The sequence below is a fragment of the Rhinichthys klamathensis genome, unplaced genomic scaffold (genome assembly GCF_029890125.1).
Source record: "Rhinichthys klamathensis goyatoka isolate OS25496 unplaced genomic scaffold, OSU_Roscu_1.1 h1tg000605l_1, whole genome shotgun sequence".
In the NCBI taxonomy this organism is placed as follows: Eukaryota; Metazoa; Chordata; class Actinopteri; order Cypriniformes; family Leuciscidae; genus Rhinichthys; species Rhinichthys klamathensis.
Genome location: NW_026607060.1, coordinates 265,003 through 289,451, shown reverse-complemented (window position 1 = coordinate 289,451; position 24,449 = coordinate 265,003). Strand labels below are relative to the sequence as shown.

The following is a 24,449-nucleotide window of genomic DNA, read 5'->3' as shown; positions in this document are numbered from 1 at the left end:
CATCAAAGAATACTGAAAAAAATGTATCACGATTTCTACATAAATATTAAGCACCACAACTGTTTTCAACATTGATAATGAGAAATGCTTCTTGAACATCAAATCATCATATTAGAATGATTTCTGAAGGATGATGTGAAACTGAAGACTGGAGTAATGATGCTGATAATTCAGCTTTGTCATCACAGGAATAAAGTGCATTTTAATATAGTTATGTGAAATTGTAATAGTATTTTACAATATTACTGTTTTTACTGTATTTTTGATCAAATAAAGAAAGAGACTTATTTTACCGACCCCAAACTTTTGAATGGTAGTGTATGCCATAGTAATGAATGATCACCAAATTAATTTTCAAACTTTTTTCTAAACAGCCTTTTTGGGCATTACGAATACACCCATGATGCCCAAAAATGCTGTCTAGGTAGGCAGCTTAATACGTTTTGAGACACAGTTATAAAAATCTCGTGCATCGATATATACATCCCGTCTTACAGAGAGTTTAATACACTCACTGTGCTGTTTTTCTGCAATCTGTCGATGTAAGTGGCACAAATGAATATTCCCTCAGCCGATGTTCTGTGCATAAAAACCTATATCCCCTGCAACTAAAAACCCAGGCTCTCCGGAAGCAAAGAAGAGGATTTGCTTTTTTATGGCAGAATAAGGCATCAACATTTTTATTACGTTCAATTTGTCCACCTGTCCTCTGAAAGTCACAAGGCCAGACTAAATTAGTCATTCAATTACTGTGCTGGAAGAACGATTGCTCCGCTTGGTTAAGGGAAATACCTCATTTATATTGCATGGCTCCATTGTAGCTTTCCCGGAAGCGCGGGCGGCAGCGCCACACGCCTAAAGCCGTGCTTGTCCAAACTTACAGGATTTTCCAATCTGTCTTAAATGTCAAGGATTCATTTAGTATTCCTGCTCTATTTTAGGAGATTGTTGTGGAGAAAGGCCTCCAGGATCTGACACACTTGCTGCACTGCAGAATTAAGCTATTAGAGAAGTTCAGCGAGCACTTACAGCAGATCCTATGGAAGAGAGAGGGAGACAGAACTCATCAAGACAGTGAGCTCCGCAGACAAACTGAGGAGAAGACAGAAAGAGGATAAGTCGAGGAAGAAAAAAGTCGACAAGCAGAAAAGACGAGGGTTATCCAGAGCATCTATATCTATGAGAGAAAATAGACGGAAAATGAAAGGATGTAGAAAAGAGAGGCAGAATGAGGGAACAGAGGGAGGAGAGGAGGGGGTCTTTTGTTTATCAGGCTTTACCCAGCAGCATGCTGTATTTTCATGAAGCCAGTCAAAGAGGGGGTAGCATTCAGATTCTGAACGCAGAGGGTTGATTCATTATTTAATGCTCACATTAGCATGAATGTATTAGTGCGCAGGTCCCTCCGGAGACACCTGCTCTCACATCTCCCTTTCCACTTTATATTCCAGAACTTGTTGTCCTCCCAATACTAAAGATTTCCATTGTCCTAACTCAAACAAAATGGGTCACCAGACAGCATGCTGGGTAGATGATCAAAGCCCAGGGAAAATCTATGTTGGTGAATCTCATGAACACACGCCCTTTGCATTTATTTAATTTGCATTGAATTTGCATTTGCATTGAAATTTAAATAGCTGAAAGTTTGAAAATTAAAATAATATCATAATGTAAAGTAGATAATTTATCTTTTTTATTAATTATTAATATTATTGGTTGTGCATTTCGGTAATAAGAACTGGGAAATTGATTTGAATGGACCTTGACTTTCTTTATTTTTAATGTTGTTGACAGGTTTTGTGAGATAACAGATGTATCATATCCCAACCACCGCAAGATTGTACCCGCGTCCTCCACGGCACATCCCTGCCTTTCATTTTTCTACAAAACTCTTTTCTCCTTTTCTCAGCAGCCATATGCTCCACTCTGACACCGCAGTGACAAGGAGAAAGAACAGAAACATGTAAAGAATAAGCAAATAGGAGACAGCTCCCTTTCGAGCACTTTTAGGGAATACGTTATACTATTGACTGAGATGCCCCTGACATTCTGAGGCTTTTGTCTGGTTTTGTTGAGGCTTCATCTTCACAAAAAAAAAAAAAAAAACCAACAACAAAAAAACATTCATATCCTTTTAAAGACAGCCTAGCCATGCTCTAGTAAAAGCAGGAAACTAACAGAGCTGAGATCCTGGGTCCTGCACACAGCCGAGAGTCATTGGCATTCCCACTGTGTGCCGTCTAAGGCCGTATGTTTGTGTGCTTTTATCTGCAGAAGAGAAGATCTCTCAAATAAAGAATTAGATCATGTGTACTTGCTGCTTCACCTGCCAGCGCTCGAGTCTAGAGCAGCACTGGCTTGCTAATAACAGAGAGAGAGAGAGAGAGAGAGAGAGAGAGAGAGAGAGAGAGAGAGAGAGAGAGAGAGAGAGTGAGTGAATGAAGAATAAAGAGAGAGAAACGGACAGAACGGGCCATTTTTGAGAGGGTCGTGGTGTGCATATTGAAAGGCTAGGTCAGAGGTTGTGGAATCTTTCAAGGCAGCTGAGAGCGAACTACGATGACCACTGCAGCTATGAATAAGTGATTCATAATGCATCACATGAGGTCATATAATTACTGGACATTTTCATTCAAAGCAACATATAGTATCTGAACTGCAGACACTGTCACCTTGAAACAAATTTCTCAGGGACACGCTGATGAGTTGGACTGTATCGGCACCTTTCCGGCCCACGAGTCAACCTGAACTGAATTTGACCCTTTCGGGTTCACTCAGGCCAAGAGGTCAAGGTGTGGCTTGTTAGCATGACCCTGTTAGCCCCTGCTGGTAGATGCTGTAACTACTAATCTTTTTCCATAGACTGTCATTAAAAAAAGGGAAGTATTCTCATGACATAAATTAATGCAATACTTTTTGAATTATGGTAATGTAGGGCTGAGCAAACATGGGCAGAACTCTTTACTGCCCTTGCACTTCAAAAAGCCTTTTAAAGGTATACATGTGAATTAAACGTGGCACAATGGCCTTATGTTAATGCCTATCTAGTGCAAGGGATTTCATCAATATGCTGATTGAGGACTGTTGGGACACTCCAGGCACAGGACGGTTCTGTCGAGAGAGACATTTGCACCTCAATGACACGTCTGCACCATTTGCTTTACAGGACATTATGCTTTCAACTACATACTGTTTATTTACTAGTGTGTTCTAATATGCAATTATGTCATGTTTGGTCTCATCTGACAGCTTAAACACTGAAATGAATGGTGGTGAACTTAATAGACATATTAAAATATCCTAATGTACAATCTAGGTACTATTGGTTAAACATGCATTGAGGAGAATATGTTAATGTTCTTCTCCCCCTCTTGATCACCACCCATTTGCCTCATCTTTTAGTTTCCTGTAAGGTAAAGGTAACTGTTGATCTGGGAGAGAGGCTTTAACCCCGCCACTCCCGCACACCGATGCGTAACCTCATTCTCTGAGAAAGGCTTTTACGGCCTCGTTTGCACAACCGTACATTATTTGTTACAACTAAGTTTTCTATACAGTGTGTTGTTCCATTCTACTGTCTGCATATTTAAACATGTAACTTAATAAATAACTTTGCTTGCTTTAAAGGCTTTGAGAATCTTTCCTTTTATCACTGATAATGTCGAAAGCTAAAGTGATTATAACTTTTGTTATCTAAACGTTCAGGTTAAATCCTACGTTTTCCTATCAGTTCTAAGAAAGACCTTTACCTTTAAAGAATAAGAGGTTAAAGAATAACAACAATTTTAATGGAGTCAGATTAATTATATTGGAGTCAGATAAATATTTGAATTATACACGTCATCTTTCAACTGCCTTTTGTTTCTGATTATTGGTTCAAAATAGCAGCGTAAGCTTCCAGCCTTACAGTAACGAGAACTGGGTAAATAAAAAATAATGTCACAATTCAATTTATATACTCTACTGTTCAAAATTTTGGGTCCCTAAAATAAAAAAGTTTCTGAAATAAGTCTCTTCTGCTCACTAAGGCTGCATTTATTTGATTAAGAATACAGTAAAAAAATATATGATTACATCTTAAAATAACTGTTTTCTATTTAAATAAATTTAAAATATAATTTATTCCTGTGATGGCAAAGCTGAAATTTCAGCATCATTACTCCAGCCTTCAGTGTCACATGACACTTTCAGAAATCATAATTGCTGCTCAAGAAACATTTATTGTTTTTATCAATGTTGAAAATAGTTGTACTGCTTAATATTTGGTGCTATACATTTTTTCTGGATACTTTGATGAGTAGAATGATTAAAAAAATATAGAAAGAACAGCACATATTTGAAATATAAATCTTTTGCAACATTAGAAATGTCTTTCCTGTCAATTTCATGCACCCTTGCTTTAAATTTTTTTGATTTTTTTACATAAAAAAAAAAAAAAAAAAAAAAATGTACTAACCGCAAACATTTGAATGCCACTGTATTTGACGACCAAATAATAAAACCAATTATAATTTGAAATGTTTTGGACATTTCCCTGCAGTATGAGACAGGATTTTGGTCACTGCTTCAGGAATGTGTTGTATACTGGCTGCTCACCCCTTTGCAGATGGCCACAGCCTCCTTGGACATGGATTTGGGATAGGACACATGGTGCTCCATGATGGACTGAAAAAGCTCGTCCTCATCCTCACCATCAAACGGGGGCTGTGGGAAGAGACAGAGCGAGAAGAGAGGGTGAAGATGACAGGAAGATGCTGTTTGCCATTTATAAATGGTCGACAATAATAACATAGATTATGTCTCATTTGCTTGCAGTTTTCACTCGTGTTTCTTTAACATCAGAAATTTGAAAGTCATCACCATAAAAGTGCCTCTTCAAATCTTGTTTATTCAGGGAAGACTAGAGAGAATTACGACGTCCTTTTGTCAGGACAGCTCAACAGCAGCAGTCTCCGCTGGAAACAATTCAGACTTTTTTCTCTAGCGTTCAAAGCTTGACTTGTTTCAGAACAATTCATAAATAATTGACTGAGCCCGATAGGCATGAAATACTTGCCGTTAGTCTCGGGAGATTTGCAGAGCGTAATTAATAAAAACTGACCTTGAGATAGCGAGAGGTGATTTACTGCAAGCAGCAGAGAGGAAATGAAACAGAGCGAATGAGAGAAGGCCAAAACGGCACAAACCCCTTGACGTGGGCCTTCTTGATCTGGGTTGTCATGACTCTTACCTGCCCAGCCAGCATCTCGTAGAGCAAAACTCCAAAAGCCCACCAGTCCACTGACTTTCCATATGGCTGGTAAGCGATGATCTGAAACAGACACACACAAGAGCGTAAGGCGTAAACAGAACCAATTACAAATGGGTAACACTCCAAGGACAACTGTAATTATTTAAATCAATCCGCGCAATCACATGCTGGAGAGTTTCAGAAGCCCTGAAGTGCTCATGGTGCTTTCAACATGTGTTTTACGTGCTGTAAAGTGTCTTGCACACAATATGAAATAGCTAAAGCTTTGAGGACTATATTAACTGAAATCCTTCCACTCCTACAGCGTGTTGTGTCTGGGTTTGGAAGTGTGTTGTTGACATGAATCCATCTCAGGTTACACTTGGAGCTGTACCATGTGGTGCTCGGTGAGATGAACTTTCTATTACATGATCCTACCTCTGGGTAACACACCCATTTTCTTTACTACGAGCACATGACTTAAATGAGATGGCAATACAGTGGTTAATATTGAAAGGATGACTTTCAATAAAACAATACAAAGCTTTTCTTGGACATACTGTGTCCTGGTGGTCATTTCAAAATCATCTTTTGGCATATTTTGCTCTGGAGAAATGCCTTGGGAAAAGCTTTTCTTTGTAGATGTTTACATATCAAAAAATAAGATTCACATTTGTTAGTGAGTAAACTTATTTTAAAACATCAAGACATTTACATAAATGATTTATAGGTGATGTGAAACTGAATTAAGTTAAGAAACTGAATTAAGAATTTGCTTTCTAAAAACAACACAGTATGAGAGAATACAGTCATTATAAAGAAGCTATCATGCGCTATGTTTCTTATTCATATTTTTTATATTATTTATTATTAGGGTGTCTAACCTATTGGTATTTTACCTGAAATTTAAGTTGAATTATCGATAATGTTAATCTAGAGCAGTTATATTAGATTCTGTCATTATGTTAACCTAAGTACAGTCACACTTAGCACAATAAAAAAAATATATATTATTGTTCTTTGTCGTTTAACATTTTTAATATTGTAAAACCAGCTAAATGTATCGTCACTATTTAAATCAAAATCCTGTATTTGATTCATTTCCTTCTATTGTAGCACAGATTTGACAACATACCTCATTAATAATCTCATTACTAATCAGAAACTAGTTATAGAAGGAATATGTAGAGGAGGTCCCTTTATATTCCGGTACAACCATTAAAGGGATAGTTCACCCCAAAATGAAATTTCTGTCAGTAATTTCTCAACCTTATGTTGTTCCAACCCCGTAAGACTTTCGTTCATCCTCGGAACACAAATTAAGATATTTTTGATTAAATCTGAAAGCGGTCTCACTCCTCCATAGGCTTCTATGTTGAATGAATGAATGAATGAATGAATGAATGAATGAATGAATGAATGAATGAATGAATGAATGAATGAATGAATGAATGAATGAATGAATGAATGAATGAATGAATGAATGAATGAATGAGGCATTTATATAGCGCTTCCATATGTACTACTGTACACCCAAAGCACTTAACAATGATGTTGGGGTCTCTCCTCAACCACCACTAGTGTGCAGCATCCACTTGGATGATACGACGGCAACCACAGTACAACGGCGCCAGTGCGCTCACCACACGCCAGCTAGTGGAGAGGAGAGAGAGTGATAGAGCCAATTCAATGGATGGGGATTATTAGGAGGCCATGATTGGCAAGGGCCATTGGAGGGAATGTGGCCAGGACACCGGGGTTGCACCCCTACACTTCACGAGAAGTACCATGGGATTTTTAATGACCACAGAGAGTCAGGACCTCGGTTTAACGTCTCATCCGAAGGACGGTCACACGCATCACACACATGACCAGAGTCGGCCAATAGTGAGCCTACATTCTGACATACAACATAGAAGCGCTGCGCTGTTACATTACGTGAACTAACTCGAGGCCCACAGAGAAGAAAATTAATAGTTGAATAAAGTCGTTATTTAAAAAAAAAATTGCGCACAAAAAGTATTCTCGTCGCTTGATAAACTTATGGTTGAGCCACTGTAGTCACTTGGACTATTTTAACAATGTTTTTACTAACTTTTTTGGACCGGCAAGTTTCAATAAATAGAAGCCTATGGAGGAGTGAGAAAGCTCTCAGACTTCATCAAAAATATCTTAATTTGTGTTCCGAAGATGAAAGAAAGTCTTACGGGTTGGAACAACATGAGGGGGAGTAATTAACTACTTGGTGAACACTCCCTTTAAAAAAATTGGTGTCTACAAAAGAGATCCATTTCAAATAAATACAGTTATTTTGAACTTTATATATAACAAAAGAATTCTGAAAAAATATATGATCACGGTTTCCTCTGCATATCTGCATATTCAGCTGATTTCTGAAGGGTCATGTGACACTGAAGACTGGAGTAACGATGCTGAAAAATTCAGCTCTGAAATCACTGCAAAAAAATACATTTTAAAATATACTATATAGCAAAACATTTTAAATCGTAATAATATTTCACAAAATTACAGTTTTTACTTTATATTTTATCAAATAAATGCAGCCTTGGTGAAAAAAAAGAGACTTCTTTCACATGGAAATCTTTGAACAGTAGAGTAAAAAGTACCTCCTTCAAATACTCTTTTTAAATACAATTTCTGATTATTAGTAATGAATTCCATTTTATGCAAGAAAAATTAATCATACATTTTTTAAACATTCCCCCCACCCCCCTTTTTTCATTTGAATGAATCTGGTCAAATGTTTGTGAATCAGACTGAACAATTCAGACAACTCACTTCCTCACCAAGTCGTCTCTGATGTTAAAGTTTTCATGTATTATCCCAATATAAGATTAGTCTAAGTACTGACTGGTAAAGGTGGGTAGGTGTGAGACCAAGTACAGGTACAGTAGTGAAGCTCTGGTAGATGTACTACTGCATTAGCAAATGTCCATAAATTATACACACATGAAATATGTAGGCCACTGGCTCTTCTCTCTCATTCAATACTTTGCTACTCATCAACAGACATGTACCTTTCGAAGCACTTACCTCAGGGGCAATGTAGTCAGGGGTCCCACAGAAGGTCTTGGTGGTGACTCCATCAAGCATGTTCTCCTTGCACATCCCAAAGTCAGCAATTTTGATATGACCCTCTGCGTCCAACATGACGTTATCCAACTTTAGATCTCTGATGCACAAAGAGGTGAGATGAATCAGTGGAAGATGCAATTGAGCAAGAACAAGGAATGACTGTTATTCAATGATGTTTGGGCTTGTGTTATATATTTATATATATATGTATGTGTGTGTGTGTGTGTGTGTGTGTGTGTGTGTGTGTGTGTGTGTGTGTGTGTCAATCATGACAAGTATGTTATTGAATATGGCAATGTTAACAGATTTGGTCTTGGCGGACTAGATCTGCTACGCTGTTGATTATTGCTGCGGCTGCTACTGCTAATAGATAGACAGACACTGCTGTGTAAGTATGTAAGATATGCTGCTGCTGCATGAATAGACGTACAGAAATCCACTAGCAGATCTAGGCAGGTGGAGCTGGGGGAGGTGGAGGGTTTCCAGAGAAAATTTTAACTACCCCACAGCAAACAGTGAAAATATTTCAACGTTGATCAAACAATCTCATTGGCTACACATACACACATATATACTGTATATGCATGCACGCGCACACACACACACACACACACACACACACACACACACACACACACACAAAACACAATATTTAGGTATGTAGCTTTTTTTCCCTAAAGTATTTTAAATGAAATACCATATGGATACATCACTTTTAAATGATTCACAGAAAATTAATGAATTTACCAACTCTATTGCTGTATTACAATCCAAAACAATATTTAATCATCTTTCTTAAGTCATGAAACTAGTCTAATAGTGCAGACTTAATGGACAAATGGCAATAAAGCATATAAAATCATTGCAATATTCATTCACTTTTTTATGTCGCCAGCAAAATCATCTCAACTACACCATTAATATTCATTACACTGGCCGGCCTATGCAGCTTTACAGGTGAGCTTGATGAAGGAGAAAAAAGGGCTTTGTCAAGAATTCATGAGTGTTGTCTGTTTGCAGTGGAAACATGTTTTGTGTTAACAGACTGGATTACAGCCCAACTTCCTGTTTAGGCCATTGTCCAGGGGCTGACTTGCTACGCTGGTACAATGAAAAAGAATAATATTTTTTGTAATGTAATGAAACGCGAAACAAGTCAAAACGCTGCATTGTTTCATTAAGACGCAAGTCATGTTTAATTAATAACAACCCAAGATATCCAATATTTTTTTGTCCACAAAAAAATTTGTGGAAAGACGTATTGTGTTGTCAATGTTTCACTGGCTGAATGATCGTCACTCAGTTAAACAACAGTACAATAAATTGAATGGACAGTCCTTCCATCCCTCAAAGCCTTGTTTTTGTTTGCGGCAAACTAAATACAGCACTGAGTCTTAGTTCAATTGCTATGTGTAAGCATGTGTGTTTTGTGTGTTGCTCTGGAAGCGAGTCATCTAATACCCCAGCCCCTCTAAATACGCTTGCTGTGGCCATACTGAGCAGTCAATTGTTATCAGCAAGTCTTTTTCATATGTGTGTTTCTGTCTGGGCTTCACTCACCTGTATATAATGCCCTTCAAATGCAGGAAGAACAGGCCTATGGCAATTTCTGCAGCATAGAACCTAAAGACACACACACATCTGAATCAATATGAACATCAGAGCACAAGAGATGGATCAGTTTAGCTGCTTTTCTTGGAAAATGTGGATGGTCAAAAGCCGGTCAGATGGCCATCACCACAAAATAAACTCCAACACGAAGTAGAGGGGTCTGCATAGTGTGACGACTGACCAATCAGAATCAAGTATTCCAGAGATCTGCCTAAAAAATTATAATTAAAGGTGCGTTTGATAAAGACATAAGAGAGATTAAGCAAGCCATATATCTGTTATTAATACAAGCATGTATTATTCTTTTATTTATCAGGTGGCGTGTTTGTCTGTCCCATATTTTAGAGCAACATTTGAAGAGAATTAGCCTCTGTGTTCAGTGACTAATGCAGCTGGGGGTGGAGCAGAAAACAGGCCTCACTACAGAGCCAGATTATGTCAAAAGATAACTTCTGTTTCCAGGCCAGAGCAGCAACTAGCCTTCGGCTATCACCACTCAGAGAGAAAGAAAAACGAGAGGGGAATTTGCTAAACATTTGCAACACTTTTACAGCTTCATTTGAGCTTCCTTTACAAAACTCATGAGATTTGTCTGCCATAATTAACGCTGTGATAATAATTCATTACCATTTGCGGTAATAACATATTTGCGGTGGCTATATATCTAGATACTGAAAGAATAGAGGAGAAGGATCAAAGTAAGAAGAAAATCAAGCATAGCGTCAGTTCTGGCAGGTCTCTCAGCTGATCCTTGTCTACCTATAGGAATACGACGCCTATCACAGCATCCATATTCAGTATAAGCTCCTTTAGTATTGTATAGGGGGTGGTGATGGCGCAGTGGATAAGACACATGCCTTTGGTGTGAGACCCGGGTTCGAATCCACTGTGAGACACCAATGTGTCCCTGAGCAAGACACTTAACCCCTAGGTGCTCCAGAGGCGTGCGACCTCTAACATATATAGCAATTGTAAGTCGCTTTGGATAAAAGCGTCAGATAAATGTAAATGTAGTATTATCAACAGCTATCACGTTTCTCAGGAACTAATTACCCTCCTCCATCCACCCTCCCCCTTGAATCAGACTAAATTCTCGAATTATGTTGTACATTAAAATCTTGAATTAATGATATCTGCAATACATTCATGTTGGTTCTGTTCTGTTTACCCTAAGGGGGGTTATTGCTGATGTCCAGAACAGACCAATACCGCCAATCCTAACAGTATGCTAATTGTCAATCATATTTGACTATAGTGGTCCTGACAGAAATAGTAATTATGGGGCTGTGGTCCGAGTCTGCTTTCACATTTGATTTTATTCGAACCCTGGTGCATTTGAGTTCATCTTACATCAGCACACACAAAATAAAAACCGAATAGGTCAATCTACTGTGTTTTTTTAAATGAATTTAGTGCCAGAGTGATCGACACTTGGGTTTACTGTTTGTGCGTAGCATGAAGGCGGCATTCTGCTGCTTGCAAACAGACTCTTTTGAGAAGACAGCAGATTTCGAGCCATTTATTTGCTGCTCTTATCGCACTCACTCTACACGATGACACTGCATGCTAACTTTTGCTCATATCCAAGATAAACCATTACACTCCTACAAGCGTTTTGTTGAATTAGTGTTGAATTGGTTACTTTACCTCCCCAACAAGTGTGAACCGAGTCCGAGTTGGTTTCACATTCCTATTCACACTCCTACAGGTAGTCTCGGGTTCGGTACCCCGGTGCGCTCCAGGGTCTGCATGACAGCTTTCACATTAACGCTTTTTCATGCGAACCGTGCCCAGTTTCGAACTAAACTGCCAGAGTAAAACAATGCTGTGTCTCACAATCAAATAAGACTGACTCTCATTATGTCTTAATACAGACAAATAAAAGCCCCTCACTGTGTTCCATACAACCATTGTGGGATTTTGCATGTGGAAACCTGGATCTACTCTACTACCAACAGCTACAACATGCCGCAATCATTGCAATGCTGCAATCAAGCAGGTCCTCCAAGTCATTGGACGCTTATAATCACGCTGACCTTTGAACTGTGCTGCGCTTCATATCCAACACATTGACAATGTGGCTCTCCTCCACAGAAAGGGCTAATTCTTTATGATAAAGGGCAGACAGCAAGCTGAAAGCAAAGCAAATAGAGATGAAGCTTGTTAGATGTGGAGACAGAACGCGGTTCTGAGAGGAGATTGCCGCAAAGGTCAGCTCAGTCATCTACTGCCAAGGTGCCGCCCATACTGAGATCATTCTCAAACGCCTGTCTATTTGCCGTTGGTTCTTTCTTTCTTCAAATTAGTTACAGGGTGGTTCACAGGAATTTCAGCTTGTATGTGATGACTTTAAATAAATTCAGGCATCAGACTATACTTGCGATTGTGCTTTATGAATGCAAAATGCTCTGGGTTCACTTTATTAGTAGGAGAACTAGTTTACCTTTTACTTATCTCATACTAATTTTAAACTAAAAAATTGAGAGTAAGAGTAGGGGTGTGCGATATTGACATTTAAAAAAAAAAAGTTCTTAGATATTGTCGATAACAATAATTAGACAATATTCTGCTGAGCGTGCTGGTACCTTGGCTGGTTTAGGTCTGTCATGGACCGCTAATTCCCAAAGCTCATATTCATTCATATTTCATATTCTTCATATTCTGTGTGGTGGTGGTTAGTTCACAGCAGTGACAGACATTAACATTTCATTAAGGGGTGCTATTTGCCCCCTTTAATTGATTTCCAGGGGCATTTTGACCTTTTTCTAACCTTATTAAATATTAGTACACATCTTCTATGTCAAGGTCTTACATTTAATCAATAAATATTATATAATAAGACAATATAGGGCTATTACCAATAAAATTAAATCAGAATCAACAAAATGCAAAAGTTCATGCGACTGATTCATTCAGGAACAAAGCAAGTGACTGTCTTCAAGAATGAGTCATTGAATTATTGACTCATCAGATTCGTTTAAAGCACATGACTCATTCAGTAATGAAACACTGCTGTGTGTTGCTTGCTACATAACACACAATGGTTAATCTATGGTTTTGTTTAGAACTATTTTCATTGGTGAAATAGTGCAGACAATACTAACAATATTGTGTCTAAAATATAACTCACAATATTATCTTCTTGAAAACGGCACTGTTGCTCATGTGATGTAGCGAAATTATGGTATAAATATAAGACAAACTCACACAGGGGCATTTTTGCCCCATATCTTGAATTTTGGGGTCAATCTAACTGCATTCTACTAGGTTACTTCATGCTCTGAAAGCATGCACTATCAAGTGTGTTTGTTTGGTTTTTGAAAAATGGCCGTTGATAATGTCATCTCGCACATCGTTAAAACAACAATTACTTTATTACCATAGATTAAACATATTGCACAAATAAGTGTTATATTTTTCATCTCATCTCATCTGCTTCAACTCAACACCTCAACAAACCACAGGGGGAGAGATGCATAGATGAATAGATCTGCAGAAATAGAGATAAAAAGAAAAAAAAAGAAGAGTGAAAGAGAAAGTCAAAGATGGGGAGAGCAGGTTGACCTGGCTTTCGTACACCTAATTACAAATTATGCTGAGTAGACACCTCATTTCTCCAACAGGAGGGGACTGAGGAAGAGGAGGAGGAGCGACAGCAGAAAGAGTGGCCCAAACTAGTTTGAGGTCACTTAAGTGACAACACTGCACAGTGGGACATTTTTTCTGCCCTTTGAATGTCCCTCCTTTCCCCCCATCATCCAACAATAACAAGGAGAGCTCCTGTTCATTCTACAGTGTGTGCTAGCTAAATTACTTTAACCACATTCAACCAACGGACACACATTGGTGAGCTCATCAATGACCTAATCAATGTGCTCATCGATTACCTAATCGGTGAGCTCATGGTGAAATAATCAGTTAGCTGATTGAACAGCTTATCAGTGAGTTCACATGTGAACAAGTTCTGTAAAGTGAACATTTACCGTTGGTGAGCTGGCCCGTTTCCCTCAAAAGGATCATTGGTCAGTAACGTTTTGCTTTCGATTTGACTCTGAAAATGCCACATTTTGCAGTGTAGCCACTTCATGACGCTATGCGGAGACAGAGATGAGAGCTGTACTCACACAGCATGGGGCTCCTTAAACTTCCCGACCTGCTGGATATGGTACATGAGATCCCCACCATTGATGTATTCCATGACAAAGTACAGGCGGTCCTGAAGACACAGAGACAGTAGGTTAGGAGACAAACACAGGACAGCTGAGAAAAGATGACAGAAGGTAAGACAGCTGAATTCTCTAGTAACATCCAGCTGAATATAGAAAAGTTACAGAAAAGTATGAAAATTGAACAATTCTGGTACCAATGAATCCTTGATGATTCCGTTAGTACAACAGAACACAGTTCTGTAAGACAAGAGTTATGTTTAGTTTAAGTGTGTTTTGGTTGTTTTCCCTGTTCCTGTTTGCCTGAGTTCTCATTCACTGTCAGTCGCCATGGTTTCTAATTTGAGTTACAAACCTGACCTGTTCCATGTTATGTTGGTTAGTCAGTCCCTGTATGTATTTAAGTCCTTTGTTCCCTCTGCTCATTGTTCGTGTGCCATTTATGTTTGTGTGGTTTTAGTTATGCTGCATGTTTTTGATTCATTGACATAAAAACATTCAGGTATCTAAAAACAATAAAGAAACAGAACAGTTCTGCAGAGTGGTTTATAACTGTTTGACTCACACACAAAAATCAAGTCAACCACTCAGGAATTGGATTACACTGGTCACGCTGTATATTTTTGATTCATAAGAGTCATTAATTTGGGAATTGGATGGAATTAGTCATGCTATATATATATATCTTTACTGTCACTCAACCCCCTGCAAAAACATTTACTATTAGTGACCAATAAGACATTTTAACGCATCCATATACACAACTGCACATTCACAAACACGAGCCAAATCCAAGAGCCAAAATCCAGAGATCAAAACACACTGGACATCTTCATATCTGGAAGTTTCAGCCACATTTTCCCTGGGCTCCATTTTATTGGCTTTCTTCCTGTAATGATGAGGCTTATTTTGCATCAGTTGCGGGTGGTGTAATTTCCTGCAGTGGTGGTGGTGTGTGTTTGTGTGTTTGTTAGTGTGTATGTGTGTGATGGTCAGGGGAATTAGAGTCAAGGAGGATTAAGAGACTGAAAGTGATGAAGAGTGCGAGAGGGACAGGGACTGCTAGGCAGCAGTGCTTAAAGGAGGTCCCATCACTGTCAGGAAGGAAAGAGGGAGGGCGGGAAAGAGTCTTTACCTCACTCCACTACACACCAACTACCTAAACCCCCACAACTACAACACATCACCATACAAAACCGCACAGACGCGCACCCACACACACACACACACACACACACACGCGCGCGCGCACACGCGCACACATACACACCTGACTAACTCCCCATTATAGGCTTGAGGATAATCTACATGACTGCAGCTGTTTGGCTGTCAAATACCTCCTGTGACTGATCCCCCTCCATAAAGAAATCCCCTCCCATCACCCCGCTTGGGTATCTTGCCACTAACCAGGCTTTATTTGCTCTTCACGAACGTGCGTGCGAAGGAGGAGATGATTTAGAGACGTAGCTTCGTTTGAGATCCAATGCGTTTCCAGAAAAATCAGGCATAAAAGAGCTTTAGCCGCATGACGTGACAATCTTTTCCTCCCCCAGAGTCTCATTGGTTTCTGACTCAGTATTCTCTATCCTTTGACTCTCATTTCCTGTCTCGATTTCTCCGTCTCTTGCTATCTTGCTGTTGGTGACAGGGGCTCATGCGGCGCTCAGTAGGATGTCGAGAGACGGCGATGCTGCCTGTCACAGCTCTGCTGCGGACACAGATGAGTGTGTGGCGCGCTGCCCCACTGTGAGCATGTCACATTCACATGACCACACACACACACACCATTCTTGTCTATGTACAAATGACTGCAGTCTCTAAGCACCGTGTGGGGGATGGGAGGGATGGATTCAAGTGTGTGTGTGTGTGTGTGTGTGTGTGTGTGTGCACGCATGTGTATGTTTGGTCAACTGCTACAAAAGGAAAGAATACAAAGTGACGTGTGCCCACGTTTATGCTTATGTCAAAGAAGAAATGAGAAGAGAAAAGACGAAAAGAGAATATGTGAGATGAGACTACAATAAAAGAGACAATAAAAGAAGAGACAAGACTACAACCGAAGAGATTATGCGAGAAGAAAAGAGGCGAGAAGAGGGAGGTGAGAAAAAAAGAGAAGAGACCAGACGAGAAGAGGCAAGAAGACAAGAAGAGAATAGAAGCGACCAGACAGAACAAGATGAGAAGTGACGAGAGAAGAGATGAGAAGAGAATAGTAGAGGTGAGACGAGAAGGAATGAGAAGAGAAGAGAGAAAAGTCGAAAAGAGACGAGACAGGAAGAGGCGAGAAGAGACGGAGAAAGATGAGACGAGAAGAGAATTGCAGAGGTGAGACGAGAAGGAATGAGAGAAAAGATGAGAAGAGACGAGACAAGAAGAAAGACGACACGACATGAGAATAGTAAAGGTGAAACGAGAAGGAATGAGAAGAGATGATAGAAAAGATGAGAAGAGATGAAAAGAGTCGAGAAGAGGCTAGAAAAGACGAGAAGAAAGAAGAGACGGAAAGAGAATAGCAGAGGTGAGATGAGATGAGAAGGAATGAGACCAGACGAGAAGAGAAGCTGTAGTACCATGGTCTGAAAGCAGGAGTGCAGATGAGTGAGGAAGGGTGGTTTTCCTGACAAGGCCAACACTCTCTTCTCCACCATAGTGCATTCAACATCATCATCCTGGATTACCACATCCTTCTTCAGGATCTTTATGGCATACAGCTCATCTCCACCCTTCTTCTCGGCCAACATCACCTATAAAAAGACAAACACAGAGAGTGAAGGTAGCAGGAGTTATGTAACACATAACCAAAGCATTTGTGCAAGCAAGCAGGAGAAAATGAGCAAAGCAACACCGTAACACACGAGCTTCATTTTTTAGCAGTAGATACACTGGCATTTGACTGCAGATCAATACGGCACTCATTCTCAGCACGTTTAGAGCACGTTAGACCAGAGAACAGCTGCAGCTGGGACAGAGATGATATACAGAGACGAGGAGAAATGACGGACAGAAGAGACAAAGCTCTCGAGCCAGTGTGAGGACAATAAGGAGCAGATTTGAGTGTGAAATCATGAGGAAATCATAAGTGATGGGAGCGCAGATTTTAGGATTGAGCCTAAAAGCACATGCACTAAAGAGAATAAAAGAGACAACTATAGAGAAAGAGAGAGACAAAAAAATGGATGAAAAAGAGGGAGAGAGGTGAAAGTGTAGAGAGAAAGACTGCACTGTGTGAAGGAGCAATATACATTAGGGAAGATGAAATTAAAAAAGTGAGGGAGAGACAAGGATAATATAATATAAGGTTAATAAAGTTAATATTGTAAAGTATATATATATATATATATAAAAAAAAAACATTTTAACTGAAATATGATTTTTGAATTACAAACAAACCTAACCTAAATACATTTTTCAAACATAACATTGAAATAATCTAAACACAATGAAAAAGTCTAATTAAATGCATTAACTTTAACAGTGCTAAACACTGTTTTAAATTATGTAAATGAACATATCACATACTATAATTAAAGCTAAACTACAAAGGAAATATAAAAAAAAAAATTAACTAAAACTAAATTATAGGGTGAAAATAAAATATGAAATAAAAGTAAAAAGAAAAAAGAAAAGAAAAACAAATAAAATAAATAAAATTAAACAAACATTCTCAACTACAATACCACTAAGCAGCACATCTGTTTTAACAGACCACACAAATATAGATGAAACATAGATGACCTTGACAAATGAAATCAAACACAGATCTCAGTAACTACCAATAAATGATAAACAAAAGCACTAACATTTCAGGCTTCAAGTTTCACTTTCTACATACATTGCATCCATATGCAAATTAAGTATATTTTTTCAGTATCGAGTGACAGTTAGTTGAAACGTTTTCAAAACTGTAGCTTTTCCAGCTACTTTTTTCTAACAAAAAGCACACTAAGGCAGTACACTATAAGGCAGTATTCTCTCTCCCGTATATGTAGAGCTAGAACATCTGATTCTTTGCAGTAAATCTGTTCCTGTAAATAAAACCAATTCAAAAGAATATTTACAGACTTGAGTTCCTGGGTGGGATTTTACTTTTTTAGAGTATCTTATAGCTTGGAAAGCTACAGATTCAAATTAGCTTCTCCAACACAGTTGGTGTGCATGTGCGTGTGTGTGTGTGTGTGAGTGTGTGTGTGTATGTGTGTACGGGATGCATTTAAACCCAATTCAATATGCCTGACACAGCCGCAGCACTTCTTGTCACCAAACCAATAGCGCTTCATCAGTGTGTGAAAGCATCTCTCAAATAACTCTCCTCATTCTGCGTCAAGGTGACAGAGAAAATCCTGACAGAGGAAAAGTAATGCTTAAAGAAACTTTACGGACAGTCTGACTCTGCCTTTTAGCTCTCTGTTGAAAATAAATGCACATATTGAAATGAGCAGAGTTATTTCAGTGTAAAGGCAGCCCCAGATGGACACCTTGTGACTGGCGATGGGAAAAGAGAAACGATACACTTCAACATTACAGAGGACACCATCTGCTCCTCACAGGCTCTACATCCTAACACACACACACTCGCACACTCACTCTACTCTGGCAGCATAGCAAGCAGGTTATGTCCATTCCAACGCATTCATTACCGCTGCATACCTGTTTAGAAAAACGCACATCAAACAAAAGGTGCGCGACTGCACACGGTGCTTCAAAGTCTCAAGGACATTGTCAGCTAGTGCAGCCACACAGCAGTCTCTGATAGGATGAGAACTGCTCCGGGATCAGCATATTCAAGGACAGAATCTGATCAATGACCAGGACTCCAACTGTGAGATCTGCATCAAACCCATAATCACACAACTGGACTCATGAAAGTGCACATTTGTCATCCTTTCAAGTTCCCTCTCCCATTCACACTTAATTTTCAAGTAAAATATCCTTAAAGGGGTCATAATGGTACATGCAGTTTTTCAAGTTGATTGTACTGAAATGTGTGTTGGCAGTGCCGGTACACAACCACCATATAATGATAAAAATCCATCCAGTGTTTTTGTTTTAATCTCCTTATATGTTTTCCTCTGCCTCAAATTAAGCCGTTCGTTTTTGTGACGTAAATAAAACGGACGCCCCTCCCACGATTGTTGATTGACAGCAGCGTTTCAGCGTTTCTAACCCGTCCTGAGCGAGCTGTCATCATAGTCCGTCATTGTTGATACGCTGGAGCAGAATGGCGTCTAAGCGATTGTGGTGTTCTGTTTATGGGTGTAATAACGAACACAGCAGTCATTTTGATGTTCCTAAATCCGAACCGCTGAAGACACAGTGGCTGAGTTTTGTTATAAAGAAAATATTCCACACGAGCAACGTCACTGCTTTCATGTTTGTGCAATTCGCGAATCTTTTTTGACCAGACTGCTTTATGAATGAGGGTCAGACTCAGTATAAAGCTGGTTTTGCTAAGAAGCTGCTCCTCCAACTATTCATGTTCCCTCTGCACCTCCAGAAGAAGTGAGTGTAAAATTGTATATTTTATATTAATCTTTGCAAATCGCTTGTATGCTTCACGATGAATGCGGCTAAGGTTTACACTCAGGGTACATTACGGCATGTTTTCTATGTACGACGTTCTCAATATAATTCATAATCCCACGTTTATAATGAACAACGCGTTATGGTTATTTTATTATTACAAACTGAGTACGTATACATCAGTAAACACATAGCGTTCGTACATCTCACTAAGTTACTTTACCCTGCCAGTACACAAAGTACACAAAGATAGATCAAAGTGACATTATGTTAACCAACCATTCAGAAACGTCCTGTTCAAGCCTTAAAGGGATACTCCACCCAAAAATGTTATATCAAATGATCTGTTATCATTTACTCACCCTCAAGTTGTTGCAAACCTGTATGAGTTTCTTTCTTCTGATGAACACAAAGGAAGATATTTTAAAGAATGATTGGAACCAAACAGTTGTTTGGCACCATTGACTTCCATAGTAGAAAAACAAAAAATACAATGGTGCCAAAGTTCCAATCGTTCTTCAAAATATCTTCCTTTGTGTTCATCAGAAGAAAGAAACTCATACAGGTTTGCAACAACTTGAAGGTGAGTAAATGATGACATGATTTTCATTTTTGGGTGGAGTATCCCTTTAATTGTCGAACTTCTCCGGGCCGTCATCTTGTTCCGGGTCCGACTCCGGTTCAAACTGATACAATTGCACAGATGTGTCCTCAGAGACTCCCGCTGCCATTCTCTCTCCAAAATATACCCTCAACTGTTGTCAAGGCAACACTCCATGTGTTGTGTCAAAACGCCTGCAGAGCAGAGGGGCGGAGTGAGATAAGCTCATTATCATTTAAAGGCATATGCGCTGAAACGGCGTGCTGAAAACAGAGCTGTTTTTGACCAGGTAAAATTAGTGTTTTCTTACAATACTAATGAGAATCTTTATGTATATAAGTAGCCTATATTACAATCTTTTCATTTAGACCCTTAAGAATCAAATTAACTTGTATGAAAATGGCATTATATGACCCCTTTAAATATCCTTAAAAACAAGACTAATACTACTTGAGAAGTAAAATTGTATAAGATAAAAAGGATCATCAATTTAGAAATCAAATTTTCCTTGACCTTTTGACACATAAGAGGTCATTGTACTATAAAAATATCCTATAACTCAAAACTTCCTTGTTAGTCCAAAAACGGCTTTTGTTGAAATCAAGCTCAGAAAACGACTCGTAACGTCATACTGTGACAAAAGATCGCCTCTGCAGAAGAAGATCAACGCCTACTTTTACATCATTGCCTCTTTAGCCCCGCCCACTTGTGCATGTCATGTAGTTTTCACTCGCTCCGAGAGCGCTCCACTACGCTCCATCACGAGTACAATTCAAGCCAATCGCTCATTATAACTGCATTTTTAGTAAGGATTCACACGTTAAACACATTACGCTAGCATGATACAGATGGATCACTCAAATCAGAATTTTTTTTTCAAGGTTGTGAACTTGTGATGACGCCAATGGACATATGGCTGCGGGAGGTTATATCAAGCCTACTGAATATGATCGGGCAACACCGATCTCATGAAAAGTGCGTATTTATAGCACGAATTTTATTTCTCGTGCCATTTATATGCCAAAAAATAGTTTTTGCGTGCAAATGAAACACACTAAACACCTTGGTTAGGATAATGGGTGTGAAGTGCATTCTTGCCATAAAGTGCGTATCGTATGCATGCACGCGAAAACTGCTTATTATCAGGCGCGCTGGAAGCTGTTTCATGCGAGGGGGGCTGAGGGCTGGGTTGGAAAATATGTGACGTCATAGTGTTATGGCTAACGACAAGACATGACATTTCTCTGTATATGTTGTAGCCATTAAAGAAAACATATTTAGTTTCATATTTATGTTTAAATATTATAGGCTAATGTTATTTTTTATTTAATCAATGTTGATTATGAAAGTGAGCGCGCAGCGTGAGAAAGACATGATACATGAGATCATGAAATACCCAAAATGTCTGGAGACATGTCACGAGGAGTGGGTAAGACATGATTTTTACCTTCACTAAGTTTTTTTATTGTTGTTGTTGTAGAAAGACTCTTTTAAAAATATTTTCGTTTAGTATAAATTGTATCTTAATTTTGATATGTTTTATCAAACAATTGCCTGTATTTAATAGCTAAATAAGAAGCAAATATAGCAGACAATGTAAGGCGCCGGCGATCACTTGCATTGCACATAAACTGGAGGGCGCCGAAACTCAGCTTGTGCCTCACAGATTTTATAAATATAGGATATCTATTAGCTTGAAATGTCTTCTTTTAAACGAACCTATTCAAAACGAAAAGAAATAGACTAGGCCTACTCTCTGATTATGTAATCAAATGTGCATTTCTCTCTGGCGTTCATGGCGAGTCCGCATAACTTCATCTTTGCAGCGACACAGAAAACACCTGTTTATTAATAAACAATTAAATGTCTCCTTGCTATTTTTGACACATTAATAATCATTACTTTCGCCGGTTCTTTGTGGCAAGGTTTATGAGTGCGAGCGTGCGCTTGAGTGCGGCTATATTAGGCTACGTAACGCTCATTCATCCTGTAGCCTATTTAAGTAATTAAATCAATATAAAGGGGCGATGTGTCCACAGTGGCTAAAATGAACAACTACTAATCGACTAGAAGAAAACTTTAGTCGGAGGCAGCCCTTATTCCACATATTATCGAACCAGCAGGCCATTCTGGGTTGAGCGCGCGACCCTGAGCGGAATGAGCGAGCGGAGGGATTCAGAAATGCGCTCTCCGCTCACATGCTCTGATCGGAACAAACTAAGCATGACAAATTCAAACTTTATTTCATTTTCTCCGTAGCTTGAACACTCAAACACAGCATGTCTATTTTCATTTTTTCCCCCACGTTTTTTAGTACAATATTATGTTAGTCCACAGGCCCCACCAAGCCCCCGCAGCACCCCCCTTCCCGCGCTACTGCTTATTATGCTTATTTTTGGCGTATAAATGGTACGAGAAATAAAATTTGTGCTATAGATACGCACTTTCATGAGATTGGGCTGGATCGGGTGAAAGCACATTTTAAACAGGTAACACTTATTCACACACGCAATCGCTTTCTCACTAATGCATTGCATGAAAACAAATGTAATCTTACAGTAGCCTACTGTCGGTATTTGATTTCGAATGAGCAGAAATCTGTAAGAAATGTAGCGACCCGTAGATAAAATAACTGATGAAAACGTAGTTATTTTCTTCTTTCCAAACAAAATGTGCTCTGCAAAAAGCAGCAATGATATTTAACTTATAATGCTGATAACCTGTAATAAGCATAGGAAAAGTTTGCACACATCCAATAAACCACATTGCAACTATTCTCCTAATGTTGTTTTTTATTTATTTTATTTAATGTGCCTATATATTATGATGAGAAATTTTGTGAGATTTTAAAGCATACTTAAATACTTAATTCGCAATTTCCTTGGGGAACGAAGACAGAGCGGTGTTTCTGATATCAGTGAGCGAGGAGTGGAGCGGTAAATGGTGAACCCGGAGCGGAGTGATTATTAAATGTTTGGAGCGCGGAGGGAAAATTGTTGCCGCTCCACTCCTCTCACATAGCCTACTCTGGATCCAAACAAGAAAGCATGGATGAAATAGATTTTTAACGAAGTTCCAGTTAGATCATGTCAGTAAGACACTCTTCGCTTGTTTGCTTCATTTTACTGTGGATTCGACTTAAAGCATGTATTATGCAAAAATGTTTCACAATGATGGCAAATGTTTCAACTATGTAAACAAGGTATTTTCAACATCGGAATTTTTCAAAACAATTACACATGTATGGCGGGGACAATGAAAACAATTATTTAGCAGTGAGCGTTTCCTTCCGAGTCTTGAATGCGGTACACCTGTCAAAACAGAGTGTTCGTTCAAAACAGGATAGAAAATAGCTTATTAATTCTAAATTAGGATGTTTTTTTATGTAAACATCTTGATAACATTATAAGTGGACCTTGGAGAACATTCTAAAAACGGAATTATGGAACGTGTCGTCATGCTGATGGATCTAATAATGTTTATGAATGAGTGAATACATTGATGTTTTTTATCATGACTGTGGTAAGAAGGAACAAGGATATTTCATTGTACCGAACTACCTTCAAGTGCAGAATTACTACTTACACAGGTCCGTTTATTAGACGAATTAAACTTGAGGTGACGCAGCGCTGTTTCACTTGGTCTACACTCAGAGCCGGATTAACGCAAAGGCAAACTAGGCACGTGCCTAGGGCCCGATTGGCGGGATGGGGCCCAGACAGAGGGACAAAAAAAAAAAAAAAAAAAAAATGTACAAATGTCCTATCTACAATTTATTTAAATATTTATTAATTAACTAAAAATAGTGACGAGGTTTATCTTAACCATAGACTGTTACATTACGTCACATTAACGCCAGCCCATGACTGTATAGACGCGCCACCACGCCAGCCAGTTAAGTCCGAGGGCGGTCATTCACGTCAGCGGCGGTCAGAGGTCAGAGCGGGACAACAAAGCTAGCAGGCAGGTGTGTTTTGAGTAGGCTAACATTCAAGAAGCTTTCGGGTGCGGCAAAACGTAAAAAGAAAAAAAATGAAGAGGAACAAAAGAAGAGACAGCGGGGGGCTTTACAGAAGTTTCTATCGGGCAGCCGTACGACAGCTGTGAACCTGCTCGAGTCAGCAGAGCCAGAGGCCGAGCCAGGCCCGGAGACACGGCCCGAAGACGCGGTGGAAGATGCGGTGGGAAATGCGGCGGAAGACGCTGTGGCGCCGTCAACATCAGC

General features: G+C 39.1%; 1 protein-coding gene across 3 annotated transcripts in view; it reads right to left on the bottom strand.

The window, feature by feature from the left end:
• prkcbb (protein kinase C, beta b) overlaps positions 1-24,449 on the bottom strand; it is a 148,125-nt gene that overhangs the window by 24,124 nt on the left and 99,552 nt on the right. For all 3 annotated transcript variants that reach the window (XR_008805585.1, XM_056240668.1, XM_056240667.1), the window contains exons 10-15: positions 16,674-16,847; positions 14,062-14,153; positions 9,887-9,949; positions 8,285-8,423; positions 5,231-5,311; positions 4,597-4,704 (exon numbers count right to left, since the gene is read on the bottom strand). Coding sequence is in view for 2 of the 3 variants with exons in the window: in XM_056240668.1 (XP_056096643.1) it covers positions 4,597-4,704; positions 5,231-5,311; positions 8,285-8,423; positions 9,887-9,949; positions 14,062-14,153; positions 16,674-16,847 (657 nt within the window). In the remaining variant the exon portion in view is untranslated. The remainder of the gene's footprint in view (positions 1-4,596; positions 4,705-5,230; positions 5,312-8,284; positions 8,424-9,886; positions 9,950-14,061; positions 14,154-16,673; positions 16,848-24,449) is intronic.